Source organism: Armigeres subalbatus, chromosome 1, assembly GCF_024139115.2.
Source record: "Armigeres subalbatus isolate Guangzhou_Male chromosome 1, GZ_Asu_2, whole genome shotgun sequence".
NCBI classification, from domain to species: domain Eukaryota; kingdom Metazoa; phylum Arthropoda; class Insecta; order Diptera; family Culicidae; genus Armigeres; species Armigeres subalbatus.
This window is the reverse complement of record NC_085139.1, coordinates 311,573,694-311,597,736: the sequence shown is the minus strand read 5'-3', so window position 1 is coordinate 311,597,736 and position 24,043 is coordinate 311,573,694. Positions and strand designations below refer to the sequence as shown.

General features: G+C 43.6%; 1 protein-coding gene across 1 annotated transcript; it reads right to left on the bottom strand.

The window, feature by feature from the left end:
- Positions 1 to 1,474: 1,474 nt before the first annotated feature.
- Positions 1,475 to 23,290, bottom strand: LOC134207925 (exonuclease mut-7 homolog). The gene is made up of 9 exons (XM_062683999.1): positions 22,950 to 23,290; positions 22,538 to 22,889; positions 22,052 to 22,472; positions 21,808 to 21,989; positions 3,960 to 4,143; positions 3,388 to 3,884; positions 2,854 to 3,328; positions 2,190 to 2,361; positions 1,475 to 2,107 (listed from the first exon to the last, which is right to left on the bottom strand). Exons 1-9 carry the CDS (start codon positions 23,010 to 23,012, stop codon positions 1,619 to 1,621), a joined length of 2,835 nt encoding a protein of 944 aa, XP_062539983.1. The 5' UTR covers positions 23,013 to 23,290; the 3' UTR covers positions 1,475 to 1,618.
- Between the last annotated feature and the right edge of the window lie 753 nt (positions 23,291 to 24,043).

Sequence of the window (24,043 nt, the reverse complement as noted above, 5' to 3'; positions counted from 1 at the left end):
ATGGTTGTTACATCAAACATGGGCAGTGCGTGACGTGCCACCGAGTCTCCCATGACGGGTCCGAGAGAAAATAACGCTAACGCGACGAGCGAAAACGAAAACCCAGCGAACGAACGAGAAAAAACACTTCAAAAGAAAAGCGCGAGCAAAAAGCACGTCCGTAATGGAACGTACACACGGTCAAACAGCTCGACCAACATTGACTGCACCTCTCGTTTATTCAAACATCCATCAAGTTTTACCAACAGCCGAACGAACAATCAATAATTATTTATTCGACGAACAATATCACACACGAATGACCGAAGCGCCAACTTGAGCACCAACCATCAAAAAATATATGGGGATTTGTGCAACTTCACTACAAATGCTCAAACATGTTCGGCGAACCTGGACTCCGCCCCCGACAACTCAAACCAAAATCAAACCGTTTTAATTTTTATCAACCGAGCCGCCAACTGTCAAATGGTTGTTCAAACAACTTCACACACGTTCAAACAAAAGCAGCAACCAAAGCGTTTTCTTGGGCGGCCCTCCGACGATACATGAGGTTCGTGCAGGCCCAAAAAGTTGCCTTTAAAACTAATCATTAGTTAGGAACGATATAAGACTCGATACAATCGGCAACGACCTAGGCGACGAATAAAGGATCATGATTGGAAGCTTGGAACATGGAACTGCAAGTCGCTAGGCTTCGTACACGGTTAGAAAAAATACCTAATATTAGATACTATTCACTCAAATCGGAGGTTTAGTGTGGGAACCCAAAATTAAGTAATTTGTCTTGAAATTAAGTAAAATTTACTTAATATTAAGTCAAATATACTTAATTTTGAATAGAAACTAACCAAAAGTTAGGTAAATTTTACTTAACTTTTGTAAACATGAGATTACTTAACGTTGGGTTCCCACACTTTACTGCCCTTGTTGAGTGGTTTTGCTCTTCATTTTATGACAACAAAGGGAAGAGGGAGGGAGATGCAAGAGAAAAAAGTACCTAAAACTAGGACCTTTTTTCTAACCCTGCAGGTATATAAGTATATTAAATTTGTTACGACAGCCTGCCAGTTACAGGACTTTTAGGTAAAGTAATTAGAGAACCCACAGCCCGGCAAAGCCTTTTTCAGATCTAATTTTAAATTTTATTTGTTATCACAAATTAATCTCACTCCACAATAAACATTGGTTCATTCGCAGCGTATAGATCAAAATTATGACTTCGTCTAACAAATTAACCATCTCATTAGTGGCGCCGCATCTGTACGATGCGCAAGTTATATCTAATTGCCCTAAAGCCAAACCGGGAATAATAAATTAACGAGTCAGCATTCCACCTAACCTTTACCCTATCAGGAGACCTGATAATCAGACACACCTTCTTCACACTTACCTGCTTGTAGCACGTGAACATAATGCAACAGAGTCCCCTTTTACTGGTTGTTCGGCATCAATCGATAACTACTTTTACAACATGTACTATGCAAAAACGATCAATACATATCATCATTTATATTCATAATACTCCCAACCCTTGCTCCTCTTCTAACAGGTAACATTATCACCGAGATGATCCAACCATGGGCTGGAAATCTCGTATATATTCATAATAATAACTTACTTAGTCATAATTTAAAGAAAGAATGTCGGCCAGCTTACCGGCGAGAATATTCTCCAGGTGCGATCCGTCCCAGTAGCACCGACCGCACCCATCACATATATAGAACACATCAACATTGGCAATCACATTGTCGTTAACGTAGCCGATATCGATGGGAACGTCTGCATCTGTCCGGCCAGTGCTATGATGACGTTCCTCGAGATTATCCAGAATCCAGCTGCGGTTGAGCTGCATCCGATCGTCCACGTTTGGGGGGTCTCTCCGATGAATGTCCCGATAATTTGCCGGCATTGAAGAATGCGTCTTCAGTCGATAGATGTCTTCGGGGGTTGCCGACAGGAACCGCCCGCAGTTGCACAGTTGACACCGGCTGAAAATGTTCTCCTGGCGTATGACGACCTTGTAGTACCGCAGCACCTCCAGCAGTTGATCCTCGACCCGGTCATTGCTGACGTTGTAGCAATGATTCGGCGGGAGGTATTCGCAATACTAACCAAAGCAATGGCATTTAGTTTGAATTATAAGTACATAAAAAAATTATAATCAAATGTGGATGAGTATGTGTAAGTACCTTGTGGTAATTGGCTCCCCGGGTCAGCACGTATCGACCCTCGTTGAGAGCCACAAAAACACATCGATCACCCTTCTCGTTCCGTATTGCAACCGTGTCGATGCCGAACCGTCGCAGCATCTTTGCCAGCCCTTCCAGCATCCGATCACACACAAAGCGCGCTTCCGAAATTCTACAAGATTGATAGTTTAGTCGCATTCGGATGATTTTGTATGTTTTGGATAATTTTTGGCGCTATGAAGTCGCTGAATTCATACGGCACTGAGATTCTGGGTAAAATCATACCATTTGGAAAAACAAAGTTTCAAACAAAAGTCTGAGGATTCCCTAAAAAATAAAGCCTTAGTGGAAATTCAAGTTTCCAGAACAATTGAAGCTTTAGCTTTAGAGTTTAAGAAGTTGCAAAGCGATTTAATTCCCATTTAGACCAGAGTATCATAATGGCGTAGGGATTCACTGACTTCATGGTATGGATGACTGCATCGCCAGAACACGACACAAAACGTGATTTAAATGAGAAATTATTTGACATTATGAGATGAAAACAGTTTAATCGAATACTCAATGGGTAATACGTAGGTAAAGTAGCAGTTCAGGTTACAATTCACATTTCGTTTGTACGTATAACAACTGGGTTTACTAAGTCAGTCTCACTCTAACTTACAGTACAGATTTCAAGTTCGGACCAGCAGTTTGTTGCTGCTCTCGGGAACCGACGACGCCTTTAGATTTGGATCGACTTTGGTTCGAAGAATTGTGGTGATTTTGTTGGGTGCGAGAAGAACTTCCGCTATCGGTATCACTGACATAAGTATGTCGTTTGTTGTACTTATCACGATTCCGGCGACGTGAACCGGAAAAATCTTCTTGCTTGCCCGCCCGCCTGGTGGCATCTTCATTCGGTCGAACATCGTTGAGCAATGCATTCAAAATTCCATTCGGATCTAATTGTATGCGCATCAACTGCTTCTCGATGGCTTCGTAGATCTCCAACAAACAGAATGCATCCAATGCAGCATACCGGAGCTGTTCCTTCCGCAAGGGACGCTGCGCCCAGTTCGAGAACTGATTCGATTTATCCAATTTTTTGCCCAGACACAGTCTGACCAGATTTGCAAGATTTTGATTAACTGCTTCCTCTGAAATATTGAAAGTAATTATTAAGTCAACCAATTGGCAAAAACTAAAAACAATTTACCATGGTATGGAAACCGAAAGCTATCGAATTTTTCCACGTGGCGCCACAAAAGCTGTAAATCGAGAATACCAGACGTATTCTGAGAGCTGTATATCACATTGAAAGACGGCAGTGCCTTCTGGAACATGGAAATATCCGTGGAAGGAGCGAACGACAGCTTCAAAATGTCGTCCCGGTTGAACACATTCTTTGCTAGGGCAGCCCAATCCGATGTTTCCAATCGGCTGACCATCACGTCTATCATATACACGTCTTCCCATGTGGCGAGTTGGATCAGGGAAACCTCGTTGGCCCCACCAAAGGTGGGTTTCCACTCCGAATCGAAAGCAATAATTGACTGACGATCGAGATCGGACAGCATGGCGAAGAACCTGTCCCTCGAATCAACCAGATGAACGTGTGATTCATCGAGCCGAAGCGTATGCACCGGTTCACTATCGGGAGCGTCCCACTGTTCGTCGTCGAAGTCCTGCTTGGGGTGCTGATTATTGTCATCTCTGGGAAGGGGCGATAAAGAGTTCGAAACATTATTCATGGAGATCGTAGAAACGTCAATCAAATTGAACACTCACTGCTCCAGTATGAAGTCCTGCACCAATAGTGGAAGATCACTTGTTTTCAGCTGGAAATGCAACGCCCACTTGGCCGCCTCCGGTTGATCATTAAAATTCGAACAAAGACAAATCAGTTCCAGCTGTAGTTCTCGATCCGATTCCGGTACAGTGTCCCGCACCATTTCGTCCCAGGAATCTTTGTCTAGTTAGAAAGAAATTATGGAAAAGAAAAGTTTTATTTTTATTTAGTTCAGTTTAAATTATAGGCTGTTAACATGACTTTGTATGATTTAACAATTATGGTCTTTTGCAGATTTGTTTCACTTGTTGCTGCGAGCAATTCAGTGGCTTACTGTTGAATTTACCAAAGCAGGGTTTCTACTTATCTGTAAAAACAAATTTTCCTGATTTTCCCAGCTGTTTTACATCAATTTTCAGGTAAAAACAGAAGTGCCATGCATAGATTTTAGCAGCAATATTTTTTTAAAAATTTGCGTTTATTTAAAGGCTCAATCGCCAGCAGACATAACGGAGCCGTTATACTTTTGATTTTTGTTTACAATAAATGTGCGTCTTAGGTTTTAATGTTAGTTTTGGGGAGCCGACTAAATCGAGGTTATGGTGTACAAAAAAAAGGGGGTGGGATAGGGCCAAGGGTTGTTCTATTGTCCTGAGCAGCGATGTAGCGGTGCTTTTGTTGTTTGACGTAGATTATTCAGGACATAACTGTAATTATGGGGGCAGCATGGACTATTTCCAAGGGCTTGACGATCCCTCCCCAGGCCATCTGCGAGTTGTGCCTAGGATGTGGTGGGGTTTGCATGTATCCGCAAGTAGGCCCCACCAAAGCGACCGTGTGCCGCTCAAAGCACACAAGCCCAAGTCCTGGTGTTAGGTGAGACGCTAAACAGCCGTGACACGACGGCCCTTCGACGAGACAGGAGGTTTACGCAGGCCCAATAAGCCGCCTGGAAAACCTAGAAGACCTAGGCGACGAATAAAGGATCACGGTTGGAAGCTTGGAACATGGAACTGCAAGTCGCTAGGTTTCGCAGGTTGCGACAGGATCCACGATTAATTACATCCCCGCAACTTCGACGTCGTGGCGCTGCAGGAGATTTGCTGAACAGGACAGAAAGTGTGGAAAAGCGGGCGTCGAGCGGCTACCTTCTACCAAAGCTGTGGCACCACCAACGAGCTGGGAACCGACTTCATAGTACTGGATAAGATGCACCATCGTATGATTGAGTGGCAGCCAATCAACGCAAGGATGTGCAAGCTGAGGATTAAAGGCCGTTTCTTCAACTATAGCATCATCAACGTGCACTGCCCACACGAAGGCAGACCCGACGACGAGAAAGAAGAACGCTTCTCATAGTTGGAGCAGACATACGATGGATGCCCACTGCGGGACGTCAAAATCGTCATCGGTGACATGAACGCACAGGTAGGAAGGGAGGAAATGTATAGACCGGACATCGGATCGGATAGTCTGCATCGAATGACAACGGCCAAAGATGCATAAACTTTGCAGCCTCCCGCGGAATGGTATTTCGAAGCACCTTCTTTCCCCGCAAAAATATCCACAAGGCCACATGGAGATCACCTAACCATGAAACGTAAAACCAAATCGACCACGTTGTAATCGACGGTAAATTCTTTTCCGACATCACGAACGTCCGCACTTACCGCAGTGCGAATATTGAATCCGACCACTACCTCGTTGCAGTATGTCTGCGCTCAAAACTCTCGACGGTGTACAACACGCGTCGAAGTCGGACGCCGCGGCTTTACATTGGGCGGCTACAAGACGGTAGACTAGCCCAAGAATACGCGCAGCAGCTGGAAGTGGCACTTCCAACAGAAGAGCAGCTAGGCGCAGCGTCTCTTGAAGATGGCCGGAGAGATATTCGATCCGCCATTGGTAGCACCGCAACCGCTGCACTTGGCATGGAGCCCCCGGATCAGAGAAACGACTGGTATGACGGCGAATGTGAGCAGTTAGTGGAAGAGAAAAATGCAGCATGGGCGAGATTGCTGCAGCACCGCACGAGGGCGAACGAGGCACGATATAAACAGGCGCGGAACAGACAAAACTCACCTGTCATAAGACGAGTTTATACAATCCCATTGAATTCCACCACAAGTCGAGTCAAGTACGAGACACTGAAGACGGCCTTACTGTTGAGGTCGAAATACGTATCTGTCAAGATACAATTAGGTGGTGGAATTCAATGGGATTGTATAAACTCGTCTTATGACAGGTGAAAACATTCCACTAAAAAGCTCAAAATAATTTTCTTATCAGACAAAACTCGATTTTCCGGAGGAAAAAGCGCCAGCAGGAAGATCGAGACCATGAAGAGACGGAGCAACTGTACCGCGCTAATAACACACGAAAGTTCTATGAGAAGTTAAACCGTTCACGTAAGGGCCACGTGCCACAGCCTGATATGTGTAAGGACATAAACGGGAACCTTCTTTCGAACGAGCGTGAGGTGATCCAAAGGTGGCGGCAGCACTACGAAGAACACCTGAATGGCGATGTGGCAGACGAAGATGGCGGTATGGTGATGGACCTGGGAGAATGGGCGCAGTACATAATTCTACCGGCTCCGGATCTCCAGAAAATTCAGGAGGAGATTGGCCGGCTGAAAAACAACAAAGCCCCTGGGGTTGACCAACTACCAGGAGAGCTATTTAAACACGGTGGTGAGGCACAGGCTAGAGCGCTGCACTTGGTCATTACCAAGATTTGGGAGGAGGAAGTTTTGCCGCAGGAGTGGATGAAAGGTGTCGTGTGTCCCATCTACAAAAAGGGCGATAAGCTGGATTGTAGCAAATACCGCGCAATCACATTGCTGAATGCCGCCTACAAGGTACTCTCCCAAATTTTATGCCGTCGACTAGCACCAACTGCAAGGGAGTTCGTGGGGCAGTACCAGGCGGGTTTTATGGGTGAACGCTCCACCACGGACCAGGTGTTCGCCATTCGCCAAGTACTGCAGAAATGCCGCGAATACAACGTGCCCACACATCATCTATTCATCGACTTCAAAGCCGCATATGATACAATCGATCGGGACCAGCTATGGCAGTTAATGCACGAACAAGGATTTCCGGATAAACTGGCACGGTTTATCAAAGTGACGATGGATCGGGTGATGTGCGTAGTTCGAGTTTCAGGGGCATTCTCGAGTCCCTTCGAAACCCGCAGAGGGTTACGGCAAGGTGATGGTCTTTCGTGTCTGCTATTCAACATCGCTTTGGAAGAAGTAATACGAAGAGGAGGGATTAACACGAGTGGTACAATTTTCAATAAGTCCGTCCAGCTATTTGGCTTTGTCGACGACATTGATATTATGGCACGTAACTTTGAGAAGATGGAGGAAGCCTACATCAGACTGAAGAGGGAAGCCAAGCAGATCGGACTAGCCACCAACACGTCGAAGACGAAGTACATGATAGGAAGAGGTTCAAGAGAAGTGATGTGAGCCACCCACCGCGAGTTTGCATCGGTGGTGACGAAATCGAGGTGGTAGAATAATTTGTGTACTTGGGCTCACTGGTGACTGCCGAAAATGACACCAGCAGAGAAATTCGGAGACGCATAGTGGCTGGAAATCGTACGTACTTTGGACTCCGCAAGACGCTCCGATCGAAAAGAGTTCACCGCCGTACCAAACTGGCAATCTACAAAACGCTAATTAGACCGGAAGTCCTCTACGGACACGAGACCTGGACGATGCTCGTGGAGGACCACCGCGCACTTAGAGTTTTCGAAAGGAAAGTGCTGCATACCATCTATGGTGGGGTGCAGGTGGCGGACGTTGAGGAGGCGAATGAACCACGAGTTGCATCAGCTGCTGGGAGAACCATCCATCGTTCACACCGCGAAAATCGGAAGACTGCGGTGGGCCGGGCACGTAGCCAGAATGTCGGACAGTAACCCGGTGAAAATGTTTCTCGACAACGATCCGACGGGCACAAGAAGACGAGGTGCGCTGCAGACAAGGTGGATCGATCAGGTGGAAGATGACTTTCGGACCCTCCGTAGACTGCGTGGTTGGCGACGTGTAGCCATGGACCGAGCCGAATGGAGAAGACTCTTATATACCGCACAGGCCACTTCAGCCTTAGTCTGAATAAATAAAAAATAATTCTCCACAATTCTCTCTGTTCTGTGCTGCAGAGACCCTCCAAGTGTTGTTTACCGCACTTACTGCAGCGCGGTTTGTTGCAGCAGTAAGTCTCAGTGTACCCGAAACGACTCTGAAGGTTTATTCGTGCCATCAGATGACACGTGGTTCATTTGCCTAACATCGATCACCTGGACAGCTAGGACAGCCCTTTTCTTGAACCCACCAGCGCCAAGTGTTCTAATGTGCGCAAGAAAGATACGACTCGATAACCACTCCAGCAATTTCAACTTCTCGACTCGGTATATATACGTGATATTCTCTCAAAAAGAGAACGTAGGCAGCAATCTTATCTGCCTGTTCTCGATCAGTAACCGTTACTCGCAATTTACTACGACTCGGTGCATTCACTTCTTAAATACCCCGAAACGACTTTGCCTGGTCTTTTTAGATTTGCAATTTGTTCAGCGGTTTGCCTTTGGGCCGAAAGAAAACCAGAAAGGGTCCTTTTGATCCCGGTGGGGCGGGGCTTTGGCTTTCAGGCGGGGGATCACTGTGGAACTGTTTCCAGTGGTAGAAGGGGAACTAATGGAGTTGCTTTCATTTGCCACTAATGTAGTACTGGTATCCATGATTTCAGGGAATGTGTTAATAGGAGTGCTAGTTGATGTAGATGTAGTCGGATTTTCGATTTGCTCCAATTTTGGCGAATGTAAAGATGTTTGTTTGTTTTGATTGACCTCTGCTGGTGAGGCGAAGAGAGACTCGACCAAATATTCAAACTATGGCGAATCTATAGAATCGTCTTCGGAAATATCAAACTGCATTTTCCCCCGCCTGAATCTATTGCATCCATCACTTGGGTAGATCATCATCAACTAATGGTACAAACACAAAAGCGGGAATAAAATATGAAGAATATCGTAGTTACCCATGAATTTGAAAACTAAATAAATGTTATTCTGTTACTAAAGAGTCTATCAAACAGTCTTGTTTTATTAGGTTATGAGCCCAGTCAGGCTTCCATAGTAACCGAGAAAACAAGTAAAAAAATTATTCAACTGTAGCCGAGAAGCAAGACGAAATGAGTCAATTAGATCAAAGCGAAGTTTCAGAACCTAGAAGTGGATCCAGGAATTTAGGATCGAGCGAAGTATTTCACTACCAAGATGATGTTAATCCGAGAAGGTACTTGGGATACCGTTGACAGAGATGGTTAGGATCCGGTTGATGCGTCGTCGCATCAGCCGGATCCTGACCATTTAATGTGGGCATTAGCCACAATCTGCCTGAGCATTGAACCCGCCAATTACAGTTTGGTGCAGGCAGCAAAAACGGCAATGGTGTAATTTGAAAGCAGCATTTCAAGATGATGGCATGACAAGACGGATGGGCCTGTTACGGAAATTAACAAGTATTCGGCTGACAGAATGTTCATCCGTGGAGCAGTATGTTAACGAGTTAATGTCAACTAGCTCCAAGTTGTCTGAGGTCGGCTTCAAAGTCGACGACACTTGGCTGGCTAGTCTCCTGTTGATGGGACTTTCCGAGACATACGAGCCTATGATCATGGGCCTTGAGGCGTCAGGCGCTCGAATGACGGCGGATGCAGTGAAAGCTGAAATTCTCCAAGATGTGAAAACTACTAGTATCTCTAGATCAAGTGCAAGCGATGGTGCGTTTGTCAGTCAGCAGCGTAAAAAGCAGACTGACAAATCCAGCGTCAAGTGTTTCATTATGCCGTAGAATGCTTCAAAAAGGAATCAAAGGTCAAGCATGAAAGAAAAGGCGGTCGTCAAGCAGCATTTAGTGTGTTCCAGAAAAACCAGGTTCCAGGTGAGTTACATCCGGACTGGATATTTCATTCTGGCGCAACCTCTCATATGTGCAACGGTGATGTGGTACTGGAAGATACGAAGGAAGTTTTGCAAAGGATAAATGTCGCAAACAATGGTGTGTCATGCGTTGTTGCCACTGGAAATGCAAAGCTAAAAGCGGCAGTTGATGAAAATGTATGTGGATTTACAATTTCTAACGTTCTTCAAGTTCCTGATCTAGCTATCAATCTTCTATCTGTGAGCAAGATCTGCAAAAACGGATATAGTGTGATGTTTACTGCGGATGCGTGTGAAGTTAGGTCTATGTCAAACGATCTGGTAGCAATAGGAAAGGAGAACATGGGACTATACAAGCTTGCCACAGCCAGTGAGCAGATATCCTGTACAGCCCAAGTTAACGACGATATGATGCTATGGCACGGTATACAGAGCCTACCTTGTGGCTCGTTAGAAAAATGACACTTCGAATGTGACGCATGTTTTATCGCCACATGTTGGAGTACAAAAGTAAGCATGCTGCGACCGTAGAGCATCGTCTCGGTCCAGCTTGTGCGAAGATAGCAGTGACGTCACATGTTTACATTCAAACTGAATGTTTACAGACGTGATGAGCCTGCCTTTTTTGTATGCCGTGATGCTATGGCACAGAAGAATGGGACATTTGAACAGTAATAGATGGAAGCGGGTTCGTTCCATTGCACATGGTATCGATTTTGTGGATTCAAGCATTCCTGCGTGCGTAACGTGTCTTCAAGGCAAGCATAGTCGTCTGCCATTCAAGTTAAAAGGTTCCAGGGCGTTTGATGTACTTGAATTGGTCCACACTGATCTTTGTGGTCCTATGGAGAACTTTTCAATTGGAGGAAGCAGATATTTTCTGACTTTCATCGATGATGCCAGCAGGAAGTTATTTGTGTATTTTTTGAAGTCAAAAAGAGATGTGCTGCATTGTTGTCAAGATTTCAAAACGTTTGCAGAAACCCAGACTGGAAAGCGTATCAAACGATTACGTTCGGACAACGGTTTAGAATACGTGAACCAGGAAATGGATAAGTTCCTTCGAGAATCTGGAATTCATCATGAGAAGACTGTTCCATACAATCCAGAACAAATGGGCTTGTGGAGAGGATGAACCGCACGGTGGTGGAGAAAGCCCGTTGCATTTTGTTTGATGGTGGCCTAAAAAAAGCGTTTCTGGGCAGAAGCAGTGGCAACAGCTGTATTTCTAGCAGGGTTTGCAGAAATCGCCCTCAATAGATAACGAACAACAATAAATGAGAGGCAAAAACTATTCCGAATCATAACAAGCCATGATAACAAATGTATCAAACTTGTATACAAGTGCGAAAAAAACAGAATCGGATAGGCAGCCCCCACAGAAAAATGGTGATTCTCGCTTTGTTTTCGCTCCTTTCGTGTTGGTTACTGCACAGCTGTGTAGAACAAGTTGAAATGCATCATCAGAGCCAGTCCTCCCCGCATTTGGAGCTTTCTAAAAGAAATTTATCATGGGGTATAGCATCCCGAATCAGTTCATGACAGCTTGCGAAAAAAGTCTCTCGCGGTATGCTGCATATCGCATATGTATACAGAGATGATAAGTGAGAGACTTGTTCTTTCTCTTTAGGAATCAATCCCTGATTTCTAGTAAACAGATCAACACCAAAGGCTTGAGTATAACCCCAGAGGAGCGATTTACCGGGAAGAAGCCGGATTTGTCAAATTTGCGAGTATTCGGTTCCAAAGTGATGTCACATTCCCAAGGTGCAACGTCGTAAGTGGGATCCTAAGTCTGAAGTTGGAGTCTTCGTCGGATACAGCGGGCAGTCTAAAGAATATCGAGTACCGCCATCGGGGGTGACAATGGGTCTGGGGGGTGAGAATGGGTCATCGCTCTCACCGGCAGCCTGGAGGTCGGATAGCAAAATCGTTCAAAAAGGTCTCTTATATTTTAGTCTTCTTGCTCTCAGATACATTCAATCTATTCTACAAGCATTCGAAGTACTTGAAACAGTGACCCATTCTCACCACCATTTGACCCATTGTCACCCCCGACGACGGTATTTAATCCTCGAAATGGAAAAGTGGTGGTAAGTCGTGATGTCGTTTTTTTGAATGAGGAAGTTCTCCAGAAAGAACGCCAAGTATCACCTGTGAAAGAAAAGCCAACAATGCAGCTACATAGCAATGAGCCGAATGTTATTGATGCAGACAGTCAAGAAACAGAAGATGAAATTCAGTCTGCAGACGAAATTAAAATTGCGAACGAAACAACTGACGACGAGACAGATTATGACAGTGCTAACGATACAATTGTAACTATTGCTCCAGACTCTGTTGCGCTTCCTCTGCAACAAGAAAACACACTATCAAGCGTGGTTAGGCGCAGCGCGAGGGAGTGCCGATTCCCAGGCAAGTATTCTAATTTTGATGTGTCGTGCAATACTTTTCCTGAAAAGCTTTCCCCAACCCAGGCCCGTTTATGTGAACCGGAAACGTACCAAGAAGCCATGCGCCGTGATGATCGCGAACTATGACATGGGGCTATGGGTGCGGAGTATGAAGCATTGAAATCAAATGACACGTGGGAAATGGTGGATTTACCTGCGGGACGACGAGCCTTGAAATGTAAATGGGTTTACAAAATCAAGACGAAATCAGACGGAACAGTGGATTGTTATAAAGCTCGCCTTGTTATAAAGGGATTTTCGCAATAGAAAGGAGTGGATTATGATCAAACATATTCACCGATAGTACGATGTGCAACGATTCGTTATCTCATATCGATGGCTGCTCAACTAAGCTTGGATGTCTTCCAAATGGACGCTGTGACTGCTTTTCTTCAAGGCGAACTGACAGAAGAAGACATATATATGGAACAGTCCGAAGGATACGAAGATGCTGCAGCTCCAAGAAAAGTTTGTCGGCCACGCAAGGTACTATACGGGTTGAAGCAGGCCAGTCGTGTTTGGAACAAGAAGCTTGATGCGGAACTTAAGGCGATTGGCCTCAAGCGATCCAGTTCAGATCCCTGCGTGTATCATATGGATGGTGAACGAAGAATTCTCGCTTAACTTTTCAAAAGGACCCAATTAACATTTTTTCCATCAAATAATTTGAATAGCGCAATCAACAGAACAACATGAAAGCTGTTGATTGCAGTATTCAAATTAATTCATGAAAAAAATGTTACTTAGGTCCTTTTGAAAAGTTAAGCGAGAATAATCATAGCAGTGTACGTAGATGATTTTTTGCTTTTTTTCGAACGACCAAGAATGGGTAATGTATGTTAAGGATCGGTTAATGGCAACGTTTCAAATGAAAGATCTAGGAAAAGCTGAACAAATTTAAGAAATAAGGATTACACGAAAAACGAATATTATAATACTGGACCAAGAAAGGTATATCGAGGAATTGTTGGATCGATTTTGGACGGCCGATTGTAATAAAAGCACAAGTCCATCTGATCCCGATGGTGATCCCGATAAGTTGACCAGGTCGATGAGTCCAAGGACAACCGCGGAAGAAGAACGTATGAAAACAGTACACGCTAATCTGAAATAACCCAGTGGCCGTGTCGATTCTACCCGGATTTTTTCGATATTAGCGGTTGTCAAAATCTGAGTATGTCAACAAAATGGATCTGAGTCAGACGAACCCGAAATCTGGGTAAATGGGGACTTAAACATTTTCGGATACAGCAACATGGCGCCGACGTTGCATTCCGGAGAAAATGTTCCGGAGAAAATGAAAATTTTTCGTTGTATGCAGCAAAAATAAGGTAAGAATGGTTAAATTTGTCAAGGCGGAGTATTGTCGGCACAGCCGGCAAATGATAAACGGTGGGGGAAACCGTATTTTTTAAAACATTTTTATACAATAACAATATTCTGGAGCGAAAAGAGCTGGGTACCGGATACCCAGATTTTTTCGCTTGTACTGTTACCCAGATTTGAGTTTAGGTACTCGAACTCAAATTAGAGTAACCACGGTTTTGCTGATTTTGGGTCACTTTGACATAATTCTGAGTAGCTCCAGGTTAGCGTATACCATTTCGAGAACTTGTTGGTGGTATTCAATTTTTGTTACAATGTACGCGACCAGATTGTCCAACATTGTCAGCAGCTTCAACAGTAAGGAGAAGTTCACTGGACAGCAGCGAAGCGCATTTTACGTTACCTCAAAGGAACACGAACTATGAAGTTGGTATATCGAAAGAAGAAGGACTGTATATTCGAAGACTTCAGTGATGCGGACTGGGGCAATGACGCGGTAACAAGACGATCAATTACAGGATACGTGTTCCAATGTGCAGGTGGATCAGTGTCATGGAGTTGTAAGAAGCAACCAACTGTGGCTTTATCCACCATGGACGCGGAATATATAGCGCTGTCAGCTGCAACACAAGAAGCAGTATGGTGGCGTGGACTGCGCCAAGAACTATTCGGTGGTCAAGATGTTATAACCATATCCTGCGATAACCGAAGTGCTTTGTGCTTTGCTGAAAAAGAAATTGGATATTCACCCCGCACAAAGCACATTGACATGCGACATCACTTTGTGCGTGAGAAGTTGAATGATGGTACAATACAGCTACATCACGTTAGATCAGGTTGTACAAAAAGCGGATGTTCTAACAAAGGCGGTCTTAACTGCCAAACTAGTTGAAGCCACAACACAGCTAGGATTAGAACAAATTCATGGTTAAGGAGAGGAATGAAGAATATCGTAGTTACCCATGAATTTGAAAACTAAATAAATGTTATTCTGTTACTAAAGAGTCTATCAAACAATCGTGTTTTATTAAAATATAGGTACAAAAGAAAAAATAAATAAAATAATTAATGAGCGAAAAAAAAAATACTATGGGTCTCCGGGCCTTCTAGAAAAAGTTCGTTTTTGGAGCGATCATATAGCCTTTACGTATACTTAGTATAATACGAGAAAGGCAAAAATGTATGGACAATAAAGCGAAATACAAACGGAGAAAAACGCAATTGAACAGGTGGCGTACGCCTCGGACACCGAATAAGAAACAATGAAAAATCAGGTGCACCAAGCTCTTCATGACCCACACCGAAACTAGCAGCAAACATACGCCTACAAACACCTCCGATGAAGACCATATACGCACGGATCAAGATGACAGCAATACGGAAACAAACAACAGGTTTGAAGGTGAGGAAAGTGCAGTACTCCCTTCACTCTCACAAGCGAGAGCGCCACTGGTCGGAAACTCTGCCCAGGACGCCATGCCCCAACCTGTAGATGGAGAATCCCCCAGGACGACCTTTTTTACGCAAGCTATAGACCCACGTAATCAAACAATAATATACAGAAACTCTTCAAATGCAACAACACATCAACCAGACCGTAACAGCAACGGAAAGGGGTCCGTCAACCCCAGGCATAACCTCACTCCAACCCTGACCGAGGATGTACCACTTGACAGTGATGAGCCTTCGGCGGCAGTTGGGGTGGGGGGCTTGCCTTCCCCTCAGGCAAGTACATCTTATAAATACGTTGCTAGAACACTACTGTCTAAAGATTTCTCAATCCCAGCAAACCTAGACCAAGGCCAATCGAATCACAATTCTCCTAACACAAGCCAACAAAACGCACCGCAACAACTCCCCATGACTCACACCGAGATTAACAGCAAAAATACGCCGACAGTCACCACCGATAAAGACCATATACGTACGGATCAAGATGACAGCATTACGAAAACAAACAACAGGTTTGAAGATCGTAACAGCAACGGAACGGGGTCCGTAAACCTCAGGCATAACCTCACTCCGACCCCGACCGAGGATGTACCACTTGACAGTGATGAACCTTCGGCGGCAGTTGGGGTGGGGGGCTTGCCTTCTCCACAGGCAAGTACATCTTACAAATACGTTGCTAGAACACCACTGTCCAAAGACTTCTCATCCTCAACAAATCTAGACGAAGGCCAGTCGCATCGTAAAACTCCTAACACAAGTCAACAAAACGCAACATTGTTTGTCACCACAAACAATGAACGGGTTAAAAGAAACCATCACAACTATACGAATCCAATTCCGGCCGAGGACGTCCCACGTACCAGTGATAAGCCTTCAGCGGCCGCTCGAGGAGTGGGCTTGCCCTCACCACAAAGTCAACCAACATACGAACAAACTTTAGCGTTACAATGGAACTTGAATGGAATACAAGGAAGATATGCGGAACTAGAGATGTTGACCACTAAATATTTACCAGTAGTGATCGCCCTGCAAGAAACCCGCTTAACAAAACCAGAAATCCTGAACCGTTTTCACAAAGCGGAGTATAAGTGGTCTTTCTGTTCGGTACCTACGTCAAGAACGCAGAATGGAGTCGGATTAGCCGTTCATAACAGTGTAGAACATAAATTCTTAAAGCTTAACTCCTCGCTACAGGCCGTAGCAGCACAAGTTAACCAACCCGTGTCGGCAACATTCGTATCCATATACATTCCATGCCCCATGCCTCCAAACGAATTTGAAGAGAAAATGCAAAACCTGATAGAAGAGCTCCCAACGCCGTTTATACTCCTAGGAGATTTCAACTGCCACAGCCATATGTGGGGTGGAAACAAGAGAGACACCAAAGGCGCTATTTTAGAGCAATTTATAATCGAACAGAATCTCATTCTATCAAACTCTGGAGAACATACCAGACTTGACCCAAGAACAGGACTAACATCTGCTTTAGATCTCACTATTTCCTCACCGGAGATCGTCCATAAACTACAATGGAAGGTTTGCAACGACACACATACAAGTGACCATTATCCAATAATACTACGTGCAAATAAAAGAACACCGAGCCTACGCCGGCGAAAAATGTGGAAGCACGAAAACGCGAACTGGAATGAATACGAAGATTCTATTCTGGAACTCATTCCAAGAGAAGCGTCATTATCAGTAGAGGATTTCAGTGAGAGGATCATTATTGCAGCGGAGTCAAGCATTCCTAGAACAACCGGAAATGTGCGTAAACGAACAACACCATGGTGGAACGACGAAGTTAAAGCAGCTGTCAAGCTACGTAGAAAAACACTTCGAACCCTGCGAAAACTTGGCAAAAAGGACCTTAGCGGGATGGAGCATCTAAAAGAGCCCGCCTTAAAAGAATTCCAAAAAGCCCGGAGCGAATCAAAGAAAATAGTACAAAATGCAAAGAAAAAATCATGGGAAGCATTTGTGGGTAGTTTCAATCCTCAAACATCCATCAACGAAATGTGGAAGAAAGTAGGAGCACTATGTGGTAAAACTTACGTTCGAAGCTTACGATGTAATAGTAGAAGAGCCAAATCATGTAGCGGAACACCTAGCTGAATACTTCGAAGGGATTTCTGCACCTATACAGCATCCGCCGTCTGTAGACCCAAGTCCAGTAGAAATCAACTCGGAAAAAATCGATGACAGCATAAATGAAGACTTCACTTTGCAAGAACTCTTTTGGGCATTGGACAAAGGAGGCAGTAAATCAGTAGGCAACGACGAAATAAGCTACCCCATGCTACGCCATCTCCCATTCAGGACCAAAGTTCAATTATTGGAAACTATAAATACAGTGTGGCGCTCAGGCGTTATTCCAGCTAGTTGGAAGGAAGGCATCACTATTCCCATCCCCAGACCAGGTAAAGATGCTAAGGAATTGGGAAACCAACGACCAATAACTTTACTCAGTTGTTTGAGTAAAACAGTGGAAAGGATGGTGAACAGAAGACTATTGTGTATCCGGAATAAATTTATACCGCTTTTTATACCGAAGTTGAATTTTTCTCCGAATACAGGCAACTTTCCCAACTTCGGAAGTAGTGCGCTGGATTCCCCTAAAGATGCGCTAAACAACGCATCCATTAGTTTGACAGATAAAACTTCGGAAGAAAGTTCGGTTCGGAAGTCCGGACTTCCGAATTCTAAGTTGGTGCTACGCCGACAATAATAGAAACACTAGAAAAACAGAATATGCTTAACCAGCAGCAGTTTGCTTTTCGTAAAGGTCGGGGCGTCGACGCCTACTTAGCAGCTCTGGAGAAAACCATACGTCAACCATTTGATAACGGAGAACACTGCGAATTACTATTAGTTGATATCGCCAAGGCATACGATACAGCTGATCGGAATTCAATTATTACAACATTACGAAGATTGGGATTCGATGGACGGATCATGCGTTACATAATAGACTTTCTTGGCGAACGAAAATTCAGAGTGATGGTAGGTGACAGCTTCTCAACGTGCAAAACCCAATACAGAGGAATACCCCAGGGATCAGTTTTATCAATAGAGGTAATAACTATAGAGGACGATTGTCGCTGCGGTTCCCTTTGTTATCGTCCCCAAACATGTTGGGTACCTATCTGTCAAATCGTACTGATTTTTCCTTCGTTGACATTTAGTGCCCTATCCTCGCCGGCAAAAGATGTTTCACCAGTGACGACAGCGACAATCTTCCTCTATAGTTTATTACCTCTATTGTTTTATCAGTGACTCTATTTCTAGTATTTATGAATACAGTTTTTGATGATATCCCCAAATCTGTAAAAATATACGTCTATGCGGACGATATTCTTATTGTTGCATATGATACGGACCCAAGAGCAGTACGCAGAAGGATCCAACGGGCGGCCAATATTATAGGAAGATGGAGTGCACAAGCGGGATTGTCAATATCATCTGAGAAATCACACCTGATTCACCTATGCAGGAGAAGAAAACATCCGAATCTTCCAGATGTCAACGTTAATGAACGACCAGTTCCCGAAGCGCAAAATGTCAGAATACTCGGAGTGATAATAGACAAAAACCTCAACTTCAAGCAGCACGCAGCAGAAATTCGAAGCAAAACACAAAATATCCTCAATTTCCTGAAAATCGTCGGTAACCGCATGAATGGTGGTACTAGAAAGACATTACTTCAAATCGCGAAAGCGGTTTTAATACCGAAAATGCTGTACGGTATAGGACTTGTCAGTAGTGGAAGTAAAACTAACACGAAAAACCTCCAACCGTTATATAACACTGGAATTCGACAATCAAGTGGAGCTTTCCGGTCCAGCCCAGTAGACGCGATTATGGCAGAATCAGGTCAATTGCCCTTCAATTTTCTCCTAGTCCAACATGCAACTTGCAAAGCTATCCGTCTGCTAGAACGAGAGAACCTTTTATTTGGTGCGAGCTCTTCTGGACAAATGCAAACGGGAGCTAATTATATAAGCAGCTTTCCTTCGGTCGAAAGAACAAGTTTGGCTTATAATAAACTACCAGTCAAAAAATACCCAGAATAGCTACTCTATTAAGATTAGGAGGAAGAGCGTGGAACTCGAAAACACCAAAAATCGACTGGACTATTAAAACCCAGTTCAAAGTTGGTCAATCGCCTCTGTTGGGGAAACAATTTTTCCAACATCTTCACCGCACCAAGTACAACCTACATAAGTCCATCTACACTGATGGGTCCGTGGAATCCGGAAAAGATGGAATAGGAATTGTTGTGGCTGACGAACAGAATATATGTTATCAACTACCGGGGGAGTGTTCAATTTTCTCGGCAGAAGCTATGGCTATTGTATATGCAATCATGAATCACAGTACTGTAGAAGAACTAGTTGTAATATTCACTGACTCCGCAAGCACACTGCAAGCAGTCGAGAATGGCACATTGCAACATCCTTGGGTCCAAGGCATAGAAAAGGAACTAATGAACAGAGATGCTTCGCTATGTTGGATCCCAGGACATGTCGGAATCGCAGGTAACAACGCAGCCGATCGATTAGCGAAGGATGGTAGAAATGGCGTACTTCTAACGTCTGATGTTCCTGGGGACGACGCAATAAGAGTCAGCAAAACCTCCATACGAATGAGTTGGGAAATCGAGTGGCAGAAAAGTGAATGCTTCCTATTAATTACTAAATCAACTACTTTTCCATGGTCTGACCGTCTATTAGCAACAGAACAAAGGGCCCTTACAAGATTACGGATAGGACATACTAGGATTACACATCAACATTTGTTCAATAGGGAATCTAACATGTGCGACACCTGTGGTGTGACGCTATCGATCAGACATATTTTGATAGAATGCAGGAAGTACGAAGATCAAAGAAGTAATTGCAACCTAAAATATAATATAGATGAAATTTTGACAAACGACAGGGTTGAGGAGAAAAAACTAATTAAATTCATCAGTGAAACTGGATTGATAAATGTAATATAGGTTAAGTATGGAAATACACAAATAAAGAACAGGGATGAATGGCTGCTGCACAGCTAAAAACCCTGTTTTATTAAAATATACCTACAAAAGAAAAAATAAATAAAATAATTATTAATGAGCGAAAAAAAAATACTATGGGTCTCCGGGCCTTCTATAAAAAGTTCGTTTTTGGAGCGATCATATAGCCTTTACGTATACTTAGTATAATACGAGAAAGGCAAAAATGTCGGAAATAATAATAATAAAAGCCAAAAAAAAAATTATAATAATAGTGAAGAAAATACTTATAGGGTAGTGAATTATTAAAAAAAAAACCTGATTAATCCACCTAGCGGTGATAGTGCCTTTCTCGTGCATTATAAAAAAATGTATTTTGGCCATTTCTTTTGAGCCCATAGTCCGAATTTGGTCAATTTTCAATGGGAAACAATGGTGGAGTATTCAGCGGCGAATGCAACTTGTTGCAGGCAAATTGATTGAGGATAAATTCCCGAAAAATGAGTGACACTTTTTTACGTGAAATTCTGGCAGAACGTCCGGAATAGTTCCTGTGTACTCGGGCTCACTGGGACCTCCGATAACGATACCAGCAGAGAAATTCGGAGACGCATTATGGAAGGAAATCGTGTACCTTGGACTCCGTAAAACCCTCCGATCGAGTTCGCCACCGTATTAAACTGAGTATCATCAAAACGCTCATTAGACTGGTAGCGCATAACATATAGGCATCTTTGCCGTGGAATGTGGTTCTCCCATGATTTTGACACGCTAGCGAACCTAGCGGTGGAAGTAAAGCTTTAATGAACAACGAGCACATCTGTCTCTTTCTTTCGACTTGGAGAGCCGTTAGAAATTGTTAATACACAAAGAGAGATGCCTATCAGTTTTGCTCCGGCAATCCCCTACGGACACGAGACCTGGAAGTTGTTCGCAAAGTTTTTGAAAGGAAAGTATCATCTATGGTGGGGTGCAGATGGCGGACGGTAGCTATGTACCTATGGAGGATGCGAATGAACCACGAGGTGCATTAACTGTTGCAAGAGTCATTCATCTTTCATACCACGAAAAGCAGATGACTACGGTTTTCCTTTTATGTGCAAAAATCTGTAAACCTTTTCTCGGACATTCTCATCAATTCTGCCCTAGGTTCGTCAGAAAAGTAAAGTCTTCACTTTATTCACTCAGGAAGCATAGACTCTCACTTCAGCTCTTAATGGTTTTTGATGTGTTGAGAAATCGGGTCCTCTTTTGAAACGGACTTCAACCTTCAGTAAAAAATTACATAAACATCCGTTTGGCATAATTTAAATCCTGCGCGTAATAAACAGGGGTCTCCAGTTAGCTTTGCGAGCAAAGGCGTAGAATTGCCAATCCGGAGATGGCGAGTTCGGTTCTCGGTCCGATCTAGGATGTTTTCAGGTGGGAAACATTCTCGATTCTCTCGATAACTGAGGAAATGATGATAGAATACAGAAGTTGAAAAGCGGCCCAAGTTCCAATTGGAATGTAGAGCATATAAGAAGAAGAAGAAAAAGCGTAAGAAACAAACTTGAAAACTTGGATAATTAGGCAAAAAAAAGTGTCGAGTTTGCGGATGGATTAAAGCTTAAGGTCAAAATCATCGAAATAGATTTAAATAACCATCCTGGAAATACTTACTCAAACTTTTCTCGTAATAACGCTTGTGTACTAAAAACTGCAGCGCTCCAAAGTTCTTCATTTTGTACACATTCGGCCTGAACTGCTTCGGGATATTGTAGTTTTTGGCTAGTCGTTGCACAAGTTTACTCAAAGGTTTTTGATGTAATTTGCTGTAATATACATCTGTAACGTCGTGTTCCCTGTTAAATGGAAATAAATTTTATGCTACGAATGTTGTACGAAAACAATTACGAATGCTTACGAAATATATCGCGAGCAGTGGTTTTCAACCGACTGCTTCTTGTCGAAGAACGAATCCAGTAACTGCACGACCGGCCTCTGCAGCCTTTCCGCCTTGTTTAAGTAATCCTCAGCGATCGATATCTTGTCCTGCATGAGCAGCGGCATCACAAAGTCATGCTCGTCAAATTCATCGAACAGCTCCAGATCGATCGCAATCTGGCCAGCTTCTTTGTACTGCTTCCGGGCAATCATCTCCCGAATCTTCGGGATAAACATCTCCCGACACTGCAGAAACTCGAAAGTTTCCACCACCATCCGAAACAGCAGACAGTGACTTTGCTTCGCCACAAAGTTGAACGCCACCATTCGGAGATTATCGTCCACCAGCTGCTCCGTTCCGAGATTGTAATGCTTTTTGAAGTTGCTCATCTCCTCCAGCACTGAAAAAGCAACAGATTCATGATCGTACACGAATTTATGTTCAATGTTTATGATTGACACATACCCGTATAAGCCAATGAGCTACTTTTCGGCGAGTTGTGATCCGGACAGTTGGCAAACAACTTCAGCGACCACTCGTACGGATTGCGAGTGTTCAGATAAAACATCTGCAAACGCTGCGATATCAGTGGTCCCTTTTTGAACGTCTTGAAACTCTCGCGGAACCCCTCGAACCAGGTGGCAATATTTTCGTCCAACTCAATGTCAAAATCCTGATCCTGGATGCCTGCGCGCCAACCGATATGCGGTACGATCTTAATTCTTTCATCCTCGAAGCAACGCCCGGTTTCTCCACTTCCGCCGGAAGACTTCGAAGTGTTGGGCATCATCATCAGCATCTCATCTTCGGTGTCATCCTGCCACGCGTGTAGAAACTCCGGTCAAAGTAAAACCAAAAAAAGAAGAACAATACTCACGCTATCGTACCCGGCTGGCGCAAACCCAAGTTGGGCCGGCCGTGGTGCATCGGAGTCGCTCATGTTTCACTCGGTTCGAGTGAACGGGCGGAGGCTTCTTTACGCGAAAGTTTCCGAAAAGGGAATCACGCACAATCAAAACACTGCGGTACCACCAGCTTCTACACTTATTGGCTCGACACGCTGCCGAACCGAAGAATCAACTGGAAAATGGACCGTGAAAATTTATTTTCTCCGGAAAATCAGGACTAATCCAGTAAAAACGAGGAAAATTTTCACTGAAAAATCAGATGTTTTGGAATGCAATTTTTGACAGGCGAAACAAAACGTAAACATTTTCTGTTTGGGGAGCGACCATTAATGACGTAAAGCTTTTAGGGGAGGATGGGGTTGCGTGTTGCGTGAGTATACTGTAGCGAAAAGTATGACAATTTTTGAGTGCTTTTCACTCAATTCGGAAGATTATTGCGGGGAGCCCAAAATTAGGGAGCATCCACAAATTACATAACGTACAGAGGGGGAGGGGGGGGGTTGACCGAAGTGTGACAATATACGAAGAAGTTTTCAAAACTCTTCTCAAAAATTCTAAAAGCAATTTAATTAAAAACGGTAAGCATCAGTACGGGGTTGGAATTTTTACTGTGTATTAAGTGTATTTAATATCACTAAATAAATTTTCGAATAGAAAATATTGTGTTTATTATACAGTATAGAAGAAAAGTCCAACCCCATACTGCTTACTGTTTTTAATTAGGTAAATTGCTTTTAGAATTTTTAAGAAGATGTAAAATTTTCTTCGTATGCTTTCCCGTGGAGATTTTTATGATTATCATCTTTCTGCTTCTTGTTCTTCATGAAACATCAAAGCGCCAATTGTTTTTTTTTTTAGAATTTTGATCGGTTATGTCTACAATATATTTACCATACAATGTATTGTTTGACTAAAAAAGTGTTTGGACAAATCTAAAATTTTGTAGTTACGATACTCGCTTTCTTTTAACCAGTAGCAATTCTTTTACGATCCCATTGTGCACTTGTAAAAATAGCCGCCGGTGAAATGGCGATACATGGGCGGCCGCGTATGAGCTGTCAAA